This window comes from Stegastes partitus, unplaced genomic scaffold (assembly GCF_000690725.1).
Source record: "Stegastes partitus isolate 25-593 unplaced genomic scaffold, Stegastes_partitus-1.0.2 Scaffold988, whole genome shotgun sequence".
NCBI lineage: Eukaryota > Metazoa > Chordata > Actinopteri > Pomacentridae > Stegastes > Stegastes partitus.
The window spans coordinates 248,402-260,537 of record NW_007578719.1 but is presented as its reverse complement, the minus strand read 5'-3'; the positions used below and the strand labels follow the sequence as shown (position 1 = coordinate 260,537).

At 40.5% G+C, this 12,136-nt stretch overlaps 1 protein-coding gene across 1 annotated transcript; it reads right to left on the bottom strand.

The window, feature by feature from the left end:
- Positions 1 to 5,472: 5,472 nt before the first annotated feature.
- LOC103366875 (L-lactate dehydrogenase C chain) lies at positions 5,473 to 9,602 on the bottom strand. Its single transcript, XM_008294732.1, has 8 exons — positions 9,548 to 9,602; positions 9,070 to 9,206; positions 8,471 to 8,588; positions 8,121 to 8,294; positions 7,854 to 8,027; positions 7,586 to 7,703; positions 6,514 to 6,637; positions 5,473 to 5,978 (listed from the first exon to the last, which is right to left on the bottom strand). Exons 1-8 carry the CDS (start codon positions 9,600 to 9,602, stop codon positions 5,811 to 5,813), a joined length of 1,068 nt encoding a protein of 355 aa, XP_008292954.1. The 3' UTR covers positions 5,473 to 5,810.
- Positions 9,603 to 12,136: the final 2,534 nt, after the last annotated feature.

The following is a 12,136-nucleotide window of genomic DNA, read 5'->3' as shown; positions in this document are numbered from 1 at the left end:
ATTACAATAAAACTAAAACCGTCACTTTATCCTGTTGTCTGAATCTTTGCTAGCATACCACCGGCTGCTAGCGAGCATTAGCTAGAATCAACTGTTAGCTGCTAGTACCAGCTAGCTGCTACCATCACTTTGTTTATATCTCAGTCCTGAGGTTTCACATTCTGACTGATAACGTTCATTGTATCCAAAGGGTCTCCAAATGGCTTCTCTTAGCCAGACGGTGGAGTAACACTAAGAGGCGCGAGGTACAGGAACTCACGCTTCTTAGTGTTACTCCACCGTCTGGCTCAGACTAAGAGGTGCGAGGTACAGGAACTCGATGTTTTGCCTGAGGCCCTTGAGGCTCTGAAGGCCTAGTCTATACCTTTGTGTTTTCTTCACTGTGTCTCCGAAACTTTCAGGATTGGGAGACAAAATTAATTTGTCATGTTTGCAGTTCAGTGTCATGTGGGTTAAGTCAGATTTATTTGTATTTTTTTGTTTTATATTATTAGATAGAATTAGTCCTGTTCAAGAGCACAACAAAACATGTCCCTAAATCTTGCTGCTTACTTGTGCACCCTCAGCAGAGCCTTGTTCTATGAATAAATATATACTTTGACAGAATATTCTAGATTTCTCCAGACAATCTGGATCTGAAAGTCCAACCACTAACGCTTCAGTCTTCAGTGGAAGTCACAAAACATTGAACTGGTAACTCAGGCAGCCTGCATCTTGCTACGGTGGTTTGGGGGGCCACAAGAAAAGTGTTTCATGGTTATGAAATGGTGGCCGAGAGTCATATAGTCATGCATACTTGCTCAGAACATTTCAAAAGCCAGACAAATGTGTTTCTTATATGTAAAATGGTCAATAAATTTGACCACATTGCTCTTCTCTGGGTCAAGCTTCCTCAGTTTTTTGAACACCTCAACTTCCTGTCTGCCCGCCGTGGAACAATCTTCTAGGATAAATTTGACTGCTACGACTTCTTTTGTGCTCATTTTTTTGCACTTGGCCACTGCAGCTTTGACAGGTCGCCATGTTGTTTTTTTTGTAGTCGGAAGTGACCATATTTAGAAGAGAGGCCGGGAAAGGGGCGGGGTTAACCCAATGACCTCTGAGGATACACAGAACACCTGAGGACACCGAGGTGGCCCACTTGTACCGGCCTGAATCCTGCTCCTGCTGTGTGAAGGCGCTGCTACTGCATGCAGCTTATGGTAACAACATTACCTTCCATAAGTCACGGTAAACTTTATTGTCAATTAAAAAGCACATAACCATACGCTATTGTAGCTGAAGTTATTGTGTGTAATTAAACATGAAAATGCATGTAGCCACTTATAGTACAACAAAATCTAACACTCTGTTTTAAAGTTGTTCTGCAAATGTATGGTTACAATTCTAACTGAGTGTTTACAGTGATTGTGAAATGAACAACGGAGTCTGTAAACGTCGCTAGCTAGCTATCTGTTCTCTATAGTTAAGTTTATATGCTGTGTTATTGGTGTTTTAACTGTTAACGTCTCGATGTGCTGTTCAGGATGAGCAGCAGATAGAAACTAGGTCATGAAACCAAGCTAACGCTACATCACAGTAAATTGTTTCTGATTAACGCGTGTTTTCCCAGTTAAATGATTAAAAACACAGTTCAGTGTATTGTGAGTTATCTTAACGCAGTTGTTAGCAGCACAGACTGTAGGCTAATGTTAGCTGGTTCTGTGTCAGTCTGTTGTAACTATTTTGTTTTTTCTTTCAGGAAAAGTAATGTTACTGAGGCTGACCATCATATCATGTGTTCCCCACAATACCACAGAGGTGCAGAGCTGTTTTGTTTCCCCTTTACTCTATAGCCTAAATTATGATTCATTAGAATACAAAATAATATAATATACTTCAATATCCAGCTGTGGAAGGACAATTGTCTTATTGTTACACAGGAAAATACAAGCATTTCAATAAGACGAAGAAAGCATCACAGGATAAAACCATACAGTAAGATCCTGGGTGTCCTAATCGGGACTGCGAGGCGACGGTGCTAACCACCGAGTAGCCCAGATACAAGAACCATTGCAGATATTTTAATCACTGTTATAATGTCTTTTCCTTTCAGCCATGATCTGGATCATTGGGGGACAGCTACATCTGGTTGAGAGAGCTACAGAGACCATTGGGAACAGTCATAGTGTTCATGGTATCTGCATTTGCATCCGCATCTGAAAAGCCTTCACCCCTTCTTCATGTAGTCTGTATGAAGAAGAGCAGTGCTGGATGTCCCTCTCATCTCACTCAGTCATGCAGTGGATGTGATGGAAGGACCTGGGTGATGTCTCAAGTGTCAGCCTCATTGCAGCAGTGATTGAGAACCTGCACCACCTTCACCTGCAGCCAGACATGAAGATCATCTTCTGTGGCAGAGATGCAGGTGGACGGCTGGTGCCAATCTAGAGAAAACAAGGCTGACAGGTTTGTGAACAGTGTTATGGCTACTTAGGTTCAGTGTTTAAATGTCAGCTTTATGCATCACTTTCATGTAAGGTGTGACACTTCCAGGCTGTTTTTACACAGTGGAGTTTATTTCATCATGAGGGGAAATTATGTTTTATAAAACCGAATCCGTTTAAGGCCACCTGCAGCAACAGTGACGTGTTCATGTCTGACTGTTTGCTTGCTGTTAAAGTGTGGATTATTTTTAGACCTGAATAGTGTCATGCCTTGTGTGGTTATTTTTATGTATATAGTATCTTTTAAAACTTAACACCTGTGGCCATAACCCTGTTCAATCTTGCCAGCTATGCTCTTCCTCAGTCCCTACATTCTCTACTATTCCCACTGTCTTATTCTTACCACCATGAGGCATCTTCGCCTTCATCAGGCATAGTTTTAAGAAAAGTTTTAAAAATGAGAGTTTAGTTCTCAGTTATTACAGTTATTGTCAGTGCACTGTTCCAAGAGCATTACTTATTAAGACAAGGGTTGTTACTGGGGCAAGTTTATATTCAGATACTCTCATTCAAGCTGCATCTCTTTTATGGTGACTGAAGTAAACCAAGATACTGAAACATAAACAGTCTTCAGAACAGCTTCTTGCTTCCAATCTGCGAGCCTGCTAAATATAACTGTCTCGACCACTTCCTGGACTTCTTGCACTTTACCTTCATTACTTACAGACTGCAGCAAAAGCTGTTTCAGCTATGACTGTTACACAATGCTAACTTTAATTGTAAAGGCAGCTATTACTCTTTTACCAGGACTTTCCTCAATGAGTGCATAGACTGCTGCACCATATATGAAGGATTACTTTTATTTTGTAGTTTCTCATGTTTACCATTTCTACTGTAAGTTATACTTGTGGAAATGATGTTGCACTGGAGGTTTAACTCTGTCTCTTCATTATGCAGACCTGTATTGTGACTCTTGTGTAATGAATGGTTTTTAATTTGCCATAAAGGTATTAATGACGCTCTCGCCCTAAGTGTGTTGATGCATTTTTTTTTGTGCATCGGTTATACATTTTGACAATCAGTAATACAATATTCTAATTTTACAATCTAACATTAGACATTTTGCCAGAACTAATTGCAACACTATTTAAAGGTTGGCTTTAATCAACAGCATATACAACAGAAATCTTATAAATATTGTTGTTCTTAAACACTGACAGATCAAATGACAGATTTGGAGTTTCTTTCTGTTTGTAATCAGCAGGTTTATTTAAATGTCAATTCTTTAACACATGTTGAAGACTTTGTGTGCACATCTATAACAGTAGTTCTATTTTGCTCTGGATGCACATCTGGTTGAGCAGTCACAGCTGTTTCTTATTAAAGACCTGTTTGATGTTAAATCAGGAAACACTTCCACCTGAAGAGGAAGAAATAGAATCTCTGAATACCGGGGACAGAGAATAATAAACAAACTTCTAAAAAAAGGTTTGTCTGTCTTTTAATCGGAGGAAGCTGAACTGGGAGTGGTTTTCTGGCATCATCATCTCTTCCCATTTGAGAATTCAAGATGTTGTATGTGCAGTTTCCTACTTTAAAACTAGACAAATGGCACCAAATGAGGTCCTCCTTCTGTTGGTACAGCTCATTGTTTTTCATAATGTGGACACCTTTTGGATTACAGTAAAAGACAAAACCTGAAGTGAATGAGTGGTTCACTTGTGGATTTTTGTAAGGATTGTTGGTATAACATGAACAAACTCCTATATTACCAACGTTGATGATTGATACCAAGTATTTATCTCACCAAAATTTGAGTCTGCTTTCAAAGGGGACACATTTATCTACAGATGTATTCTACCATTAGAAGGAAGAACGGTCTTACATACGTGTGACTCTTCACACAGATTTGTATTTTCTTTCTTTGGAGGACATGTCTGGATCGTATGATTCCTTATTTCTTTTCTAAATGCTTCTTTGCAGTGACTCACAACCAGAACAGCGATGGACTGGGATCATCTCTGAATTCTTTAATTCTTCTGGACCTCCTGCAGCGAGCTGTAGAAGAAGGTAAAACTCTGCAAGTCATCACCCCCACCCCCCTGACTGACCACTGTCTTTGCAGTTTCAACATCTTTATTTTCTTCCTCAGGTGGAGACAATCCAGATCATTACCCAGACTACCAAAAGCTGAATATAAACCTTTTGTGAAGGTGATCAAAGGCCACTTAATTTTTTTCCTCTTATGTGGTTGTTGCATTTCATTATATTGATTACACTTTTCATTATGTGTTTGCATTTACTTATAATTAAATATGCTATATAAATAAAATGCCTTGTCTGCAAGTTGCTGCTGTTTACTTCTGATTCATATTAGTTTCTTGCTTACGTTAGCTTGCAGTTTTCAGTGTGAAACATGAAGGGATTCCTTTAACAGCGGCACTTCTCACAAGATTATTAAAAAAAAAAAATGCTTCAAGCAAAAACTCATTCACCCCACACAGTGATTAACACCCGGCAGAACGACATTCAGTCATACATCATCACACTGTCCACACGGGGGTCACTGAGAGAGTCATGTCTGGGTCAAGCAGAGGTGAGCAGCTGAGATTTACAGGAGATGAAGTTTTACTGCTGTTGTTAGAATGACAAAGGTCAGAAAAATGTTAATTATTGCATGTAGGGCTGAACAAGCATTAAAGGTAAATCCAAATCAAATATTTACTGTGTCAATAAAAAGGATTTTAGATCAACAAAACAAGTATGTAGAAAAAGACTGACTTCATCCATTGACAGAAGTTAATGATCCACAGAAGAAGTTGGTCTGTAAATCAGTTTCCACAGTATCTTAGAATTTACTTCACTTTATCATCACCTGGTCTTGAATGTTTCAGTACACTTGTTGCTCTGCTGCTCACCTTCAGCTTTAGCCCGCTCATGTGCTCAAACAGATGATAGATGTCTATAGTACAGTACTTCTCTGTGTTACAAAATTTATCATGCAGTATATTTTCCATTCATCAATTAATAACTGAAAAAATTCAAGTCTTGTTCAAGCACCAACCAGCTTGCTTTATTACACTTCAAAGCAACATGAGTGACACACGGTCCCACAGTGCTACACAACTGAAGATAAATGAGTCGGAGCATTTCTCTCAGTCTATGTCACCTTTGGTTTTTCTCTCCAGCGAGTACAAGTGTACAAACTGACACCTACAGCTAAATCTGACAGGTTTAAACCCCTCAACACCAGAGAATCTACAGAGGGCCGTGGGTTGAAGGTGTGGACGGTGGAGCTGTCTGGTAGGTAGTGAATGCAGAGTGAAATTACTGAAGGCCATGAGCAGTCAGGAAGATGCTGCTATGTCGCCCTCTTCTGGTCAGTTAGACATCCTGCAGGTCCTTCTGGATGTCCCACAGTGTGCTGGCACTGGCCTGCAGTTGAGCCACCTCGTCTTCTGTCAAGGTCATGTTGACCACGCTGGACACGCCTCCGCTGTTCAACACGCAGGGCAGACTCAGGTACACCTCGTCACTGATCCCATACATGCCCTGTTGATGCAGAACCACATGGTCTGTATGTGGATATACCGTCATAAGCAAAAACTAGTGCTACACTGGATCTGAACTGCAAATATTTGAGTTACGTCCAAAATGAGAAAAGTGAAAGTGGGAACTAGGAAGAAAGTCAAGCCATTTCATGTTTTCCAGAAAAAAAAAATGAAGAAAGCAATTGATTGGTGTTACAAATTAGCCTAACAACTTTAAATATTAGGGTAAAGAGGGCGGAATCAATCAATCAATCAATCAATCAATCAATCAATCAATCAATCAATCAATCATAATGTGTGTTAAGACTGAGACCCTATAGTGGTATTAATTAGGGAGGTTAATCTGACTATTGTAATGTTATAACTGGAAAGTTTCAATTTAAAAACAAAACTGGGACTAAAACTGGATTTTATTCATCAGATTTCACCTTATACATTTTGAATGTACAAAAAATTATTAAGCTGTTGACATACATACAGTAAACCTGAATGACTCAAAGGACGAATGAATGTGTGTGCACGTGAACGCCTCTTACCATCACCATGGTGGAGACGGGATGAATCCTGTTCATGTTCCTTATGAGGCTCTCAGTTAGGTCAGCGACACTCAGACCGATGGCCCAGTTGGTGTAACCCTTCAGCTTGATCACCTCATAGGCACTAAGAGACACAACACATGGCTTAGATACCAAAAAAGCAAGTTTGGACAGTGGAGCTGTTTTGACTTGTTATTGTTACCTAAATTTGAATTGTCTTAAAGCTGTGATGTGAAGAGATACAAATAAACTCTTAGAACTCAACAAAACTGTTCAAAACAGATTTTCCCTCTGAGTGCTGCTTGTGTCCTCTACACTGATAAAAGAAACAGAGAGAGGGAGTGTGTGACAGCAACAGAGTCTGAGACTTGGACAGAGGGACAGCGTTCAAAGTCTAAATATAAGGCAATCTTACAAACGTAATTTCCACAAAAAGCCTTATTGTTGTGCCATTAATTTAATACTTTTTGTGCAGGTGTCAGGGGCAAGCAATATGGATGAAAATGATAGGCCATAAATATCACGTTGTAATGTAGTATTCAGAGATACTGTCTTTAAAAAATATGCTGAACATTCTTATAATTTAAAAATACAAGTTCATGAAAAGTTTTTTTTTTTTTTTTACTTTAATCTCACATTGCCACTCATTTAAAGAGTTTTTCCTGGCTCAGAATCGGCCATTGAGGCATGACCACACGAAAATTAGCATGATCAGTCTGTGTAAAGTATAGACAAGAAGTCTGTATTACATTCTTTGACAGACATAATGCATTTTTCTGTTATTTCTGACCATTTCATTAAATAAACGTTCACTATTCTGGCTTCTTATTTTGGCACTGGTTTTCCTTTGGCATAATTTTCTTGGAAGGTACAAAAGTTCCTCCATGCAGGAAAACCCTGACTTAAATAGGCAGAATAATAATAAATATTTAGATGTGTGTGTGTTGTCATAGCATAGAGTGATGTGACACATGAGGAGAGATCTTCCCACTACGAGCAGGTGATTTGAAAAACCTCAGAGGATTTAATCAACAAAGCAAATAAACAGCAAATTAAGAGACCTCCAGCTTACCTGTCCACCACCATCTTGTGGGTCTCTTTCCAGTTCTCGTCGTCGAGGTCGGTGCCGATATCCGGGTTTAAAAGCTGCAGGTTGACTCCAGCCACATTTGTTCCGCTCCACACAGGCACTAACACACATGTTGGAACAATCAGCCTTCATCCACATTCCACACACCTAACACAGTCTACGCCATCCTAGAAACACACTGTTTCTTTTTGTTTGCCTACAGGCAGTTAGTTTAAAGGACCAACAAAGCAGAAAATCCACAAATCCTCACCACTGGTGTCTCCGTGTTCTCCTAGGATCCATCCGTTGAAGCTGCTGGGGTGAATTCCCAGTTTGTCGGCCATCAGGAAACGGAAGCGTGCGGAGTCCAAGTTGGTGCCGCTCCCGATGACGCGGTGCTTGGGAAGGCCGCTCAGTTTCCAGGTCACGTAGGTCAGCACATCGACTGTTAGAGAGCGATTTTAGCAGCACTAAAGGGTGAATACTGTATGTCCTTACGTCTGACAGAGAAAACAGAATGAAGTGTGGCAGCCAGTACCTGGGTTTGAAACAACAATGATGATGCAGTCAGGACTGTATCTGACAATCTGGGGGACGATGTGCTTAAAGATGTTGACGTTTCTCTGCACGAGGTTCAGCCTGCTCTCCCCCTCCTGCTGACGGACTCCAGCTGTCACCACGACGATGCGGGAGTTAGCTGTAACGGAGTAATCTGGGACAAAAAAAATAAAGGGGAATTCAGTTTGTCATAACAGTGAACAGATTTTTCCTCACTTTCAAGTTTTCAAGTGCTTGCCAGTTAGCAGCACTATGTAAATACTGGACCTGTGTTAATTCAATCGGAGTTATGAGATTGAGTTTCACGGCATGTGAGGGATATAAACTTGCCTTTGTCTGCGACTATTTTGGGGGTTTTCAGGAAGAGGCTGCCGTGTTGCAGGTCCATCATCTCTCCTTTCAGCTTGTCCTCCATCACATCTACCAGGGCCAGCTCATCAACCAGCTCCTGCAAACATCAGGGAGATCAGAACAATCCACACATCAATGCCTCCGCTCACAGTACACACATTCAGCAGCATAACTGCCTTTTGCAATTGGGGCTAGTACTTAAAATAGCTGCAACTTAGAAGTTTAAACTCAGTTCAGATAAAACAAGATGTACACACAGTATAATGGGTATTAAAATCTAGTTAAAGGGATTTCTCATTTTGAAGTATAACAGTAAGGTAAACCTGCTGCTTGTAGTACTCGATAGGCAGGGTGCTGCTGCTGCCCAATTTCAGCTGAGTAACAAAAGCCAAGCTAAACTGCAGTAGTTAGTCTTAGTTTCCTCTGTAACAAGGACAGTGGGGGGATAATACCCAGATCAGACACCAAGAGATCAGTAATCCAGTGTCAGTCTAGGAGGACCTGGGTATTACCCCGTCCAGTAACACCAGCAGGCAGGAAGGTAATCTAAGAAGAGGCAGAACTAGTGGGACTCTTACCCTGAGCAGGATGCTGACAGCACAGGCCATGCCAACCTGGCCCACGCCTACCACTGTCACTTTATTCCTAGGGGGCTCAGGAGGACCACTGAACAGCGGAGTGATCAACTTCTGCAGGATTGAAGCCATGTTCAGTGCTGAAGAGTGTAAAGAAAAAGAGAAAGGGAATGGTGTTTCTGGTCAGGCAGTATGCCGGCTGTTGATACACGACAAACATTTCACACAGACACAACAGAAGCAAACAGTCCTGTGTGCAGCCTCGCGTGCTCCAACTTCATAAATACTGCATTCAGTCAGAGTGTACAGGGACTACAGAGACTGACATTTATCTCAGCGGCACTAATAAAAGCACGACTCCTCTGACATCTCGATCCGTGACAAGAACAAATGGAATTGCTCTAACTTAACACGCTATCTCTCTGCAGAGTTCACCTTGAAACGACATACAGTGAGGCACAAAACCAGCAGCAATACTTGCATTTTTCGACGAAGCTCCGAGCTGCAAGGTAAAAATACCACCATGTAATCAGCATGGCAAACTGAATGGAAACCTAAGGTGTGTTGCCACCGAGCTGCGTACCCCCTGCATCCACAACACCTCCGACAGTCACAGTTTGTGCGTTCCAGACAGGCAGGTATCCAGTCAGCTGCAGCAGTGGCACAGAGCGCATGTGACTCAGGGCTGGATGGAGGAACTGTGAGCTGCACAGAGCTCCTCTCCCTCCACCCTCCTCCCCAAATGGAGGACGCTGCACTATAATCCGATGCCAAACTTGACTGACTGACTGCAGACTGTTAAGGAGTTACTGTAATCCCTTAACGCTGCTCCCATCTGCTGCACCTGTGCTACAGATGAACATCAACTTTGTATCTAACAGGAAGTCTCTGTAGAACAACTGTTATTGTTCTTTTGAGATTGATTTCTATTTTTAAACATTAAGAATTTATCTTTTAAAGCAGGGTTACCAGCATTTTCCCTGACATAAGCATAGTATAAAACATAGGCCTATATTACTGCTATAATATTGCTATTATTAAATAGTACCAGGCAGTAACAGAATCTGAATTATACATAATTTAGCCAACATTGAATTTTATGCATCATACACATTTGGAAATGGTTAAAAACTATATGCTGCATTGTAAAAACTGTATTAAGCATGCAGTACTGCTTGAGCTAAGACATAATTTATGTAACTCAGAAAGTAGGTATGAGGCATTGAAAATACAATCCAACTGCAAATGCAATGGTGAGACCATCCATTCATTATCCCTGAGTGCTACTGGATTACCATCAGAAAACTCTGTGCGCTCTGAGCATGTAAACATGAGCAGGTAATGAGGTGGCTTAACATCCAAGGTCACCAGGGGGACAGCAGTTTTTTTCTTTCTCTCTTTTTTTTTTTAAACTTTCATTTTTCCATGATAATAATCACAGTTGGTACTTTAATGATTAAGGAACCAAAATATCATCAGAAAATTGCCCCTTTATTCCAATACTGTGGACAAGACAACTGCGAGGCAACTTGACTGACGTTTGTGCGACTAAAAGAAGTCGTCCTTGAACTTGGAAACAGACAGCGGTGGAGAAGTAAGGACATTAAATTGTTTTAATATGCTGTACAGATACTAATGTAACAAAGGGAATCCGGTATATTTAGGATAAAGCCACATATTGAAATGCACAGTTCAATCTAAAAACATTTAAGAAGTCTATAAAGTTATATTTTTGAAATGACTGCTTATAGAGGCAATCTGGCTTTTTTGTTGTTGTTTTTTCTTGCTCATTAGTTCAAGATCAAAATAAAGTTTCAATAACCTGCTGGTGAGCCAGGAAATATATTTTAAAACACATGCATTTTATCTGAATGACTATGACATTTGTTTTTAACTTCTAAACATAACTTTGCATTTCTTGTTAAAAGAAGGTATCCAAAAAAATATCCTTTCAGTGGTGCACATGATAGTTCTGCCGGTGCATCTGGAGATAAGCAGTCAGACAAAGCTGTCAACATCCACAGTAAAAACACCTGTAAGCACACCCACTTCTATATTATGGATAAGCAGATTACTAAAGGAAATGTGACGTACAGTTCTGTTTTGGCTAAAAAGGACCAAACCTCCAAATGAGCACAAGCAATGAAGAAAGGATGAAGAGGGTGGATGCAAACAAAAGCTGAGTGTGTTCAGCTGTTATGACTTGATATAACAAAGTTGGACAATTTTACTTTTATCACAAAATGATAAACTAAGCATAATAGTTTATAAATAAACTGCAAAAAAAACACAAAAAACAAAGTCAGTTAAAAGCTTTCTGCCTCTGTCAAATTTCTCAAATCTACACAACATGAAAACATGGCTGTTCACCTGCTGTCTTGAAGGTCCAGCTACTTTTAGTACAACTCCTTGTCCTTTGTCCAAAGCTACAGTGAGACTCACCGTTGCTGTGCTGTGCTGTGTGCTTGCCTCTTCCTGCTGTGCTGTCAGGCTGCAGCCTACTGGATTTAATTGACTAAGCCTCTCCATCCCCTACAAAGTCTCAGTTTGGCACTCCAACAGTCAGTCAGCTGGTACAACGTTCACTGACAACGCATATTTCCTGTTTAAGAATAAAAAGAAAATGAACACATTACTCTACCACAGAGACAAGAGTTATTACTTACAGAAATCGCAGCTATGATCATTTATGCCGTTTGTGTTTTACCATATTCAAAAGGTCAGGCATGGCAAATAAATGCATCTCTGCTTCAAGGCACTGTGGACAAGACTATTGCAGTGTTTTACCTTCTCAGTTGTTCATAGCTCACATCTACTATTTGTTTGTTTAAACTGTGTATATTCATGTCTAATTACTAATCTACACATAATTTCACAGGTTTTTCTGTCTGCAGTTTCTGTGGTAGCACACACTTGGTGTAGCACAGCATGCTTCCTCCATGAATGAAGCATAATAACATCTAGGTTTTGCCCTCTTCCATACTATTTCACATAAAAATGACTTCAGCTCTTCCACCTGCAGCTCCATGGATCTGCTGAGGGCCTCCAAGCTGCTCCTGAACAGGTGTAT

Bases quoted from the DNA above. Each gene is read 5' to 3' on its own strand.
- LOC103366875 (XM_008294732.1), bottom strand. From the start codon at position 9,602: ATGCTGATTACATGGTGGTATTTTTACCTTGCAGCTCGGAGCTTCGTC. The intron at 8,589-9,069 runs GTAAGAGTCCCA...TGATGTTTGCAG, and splicing joins CTGTCAGCATCCTGCTCAGG to GAGCTGGTTGATGAGCTGGC. The intron at 6,638-7,585 runs GTAAGCTGGAGG...TGTGTCTCTTAG, and splicing joins CACAAGATGGTGGTGGACAG to TGCCTATGAGGTGATCAAGC.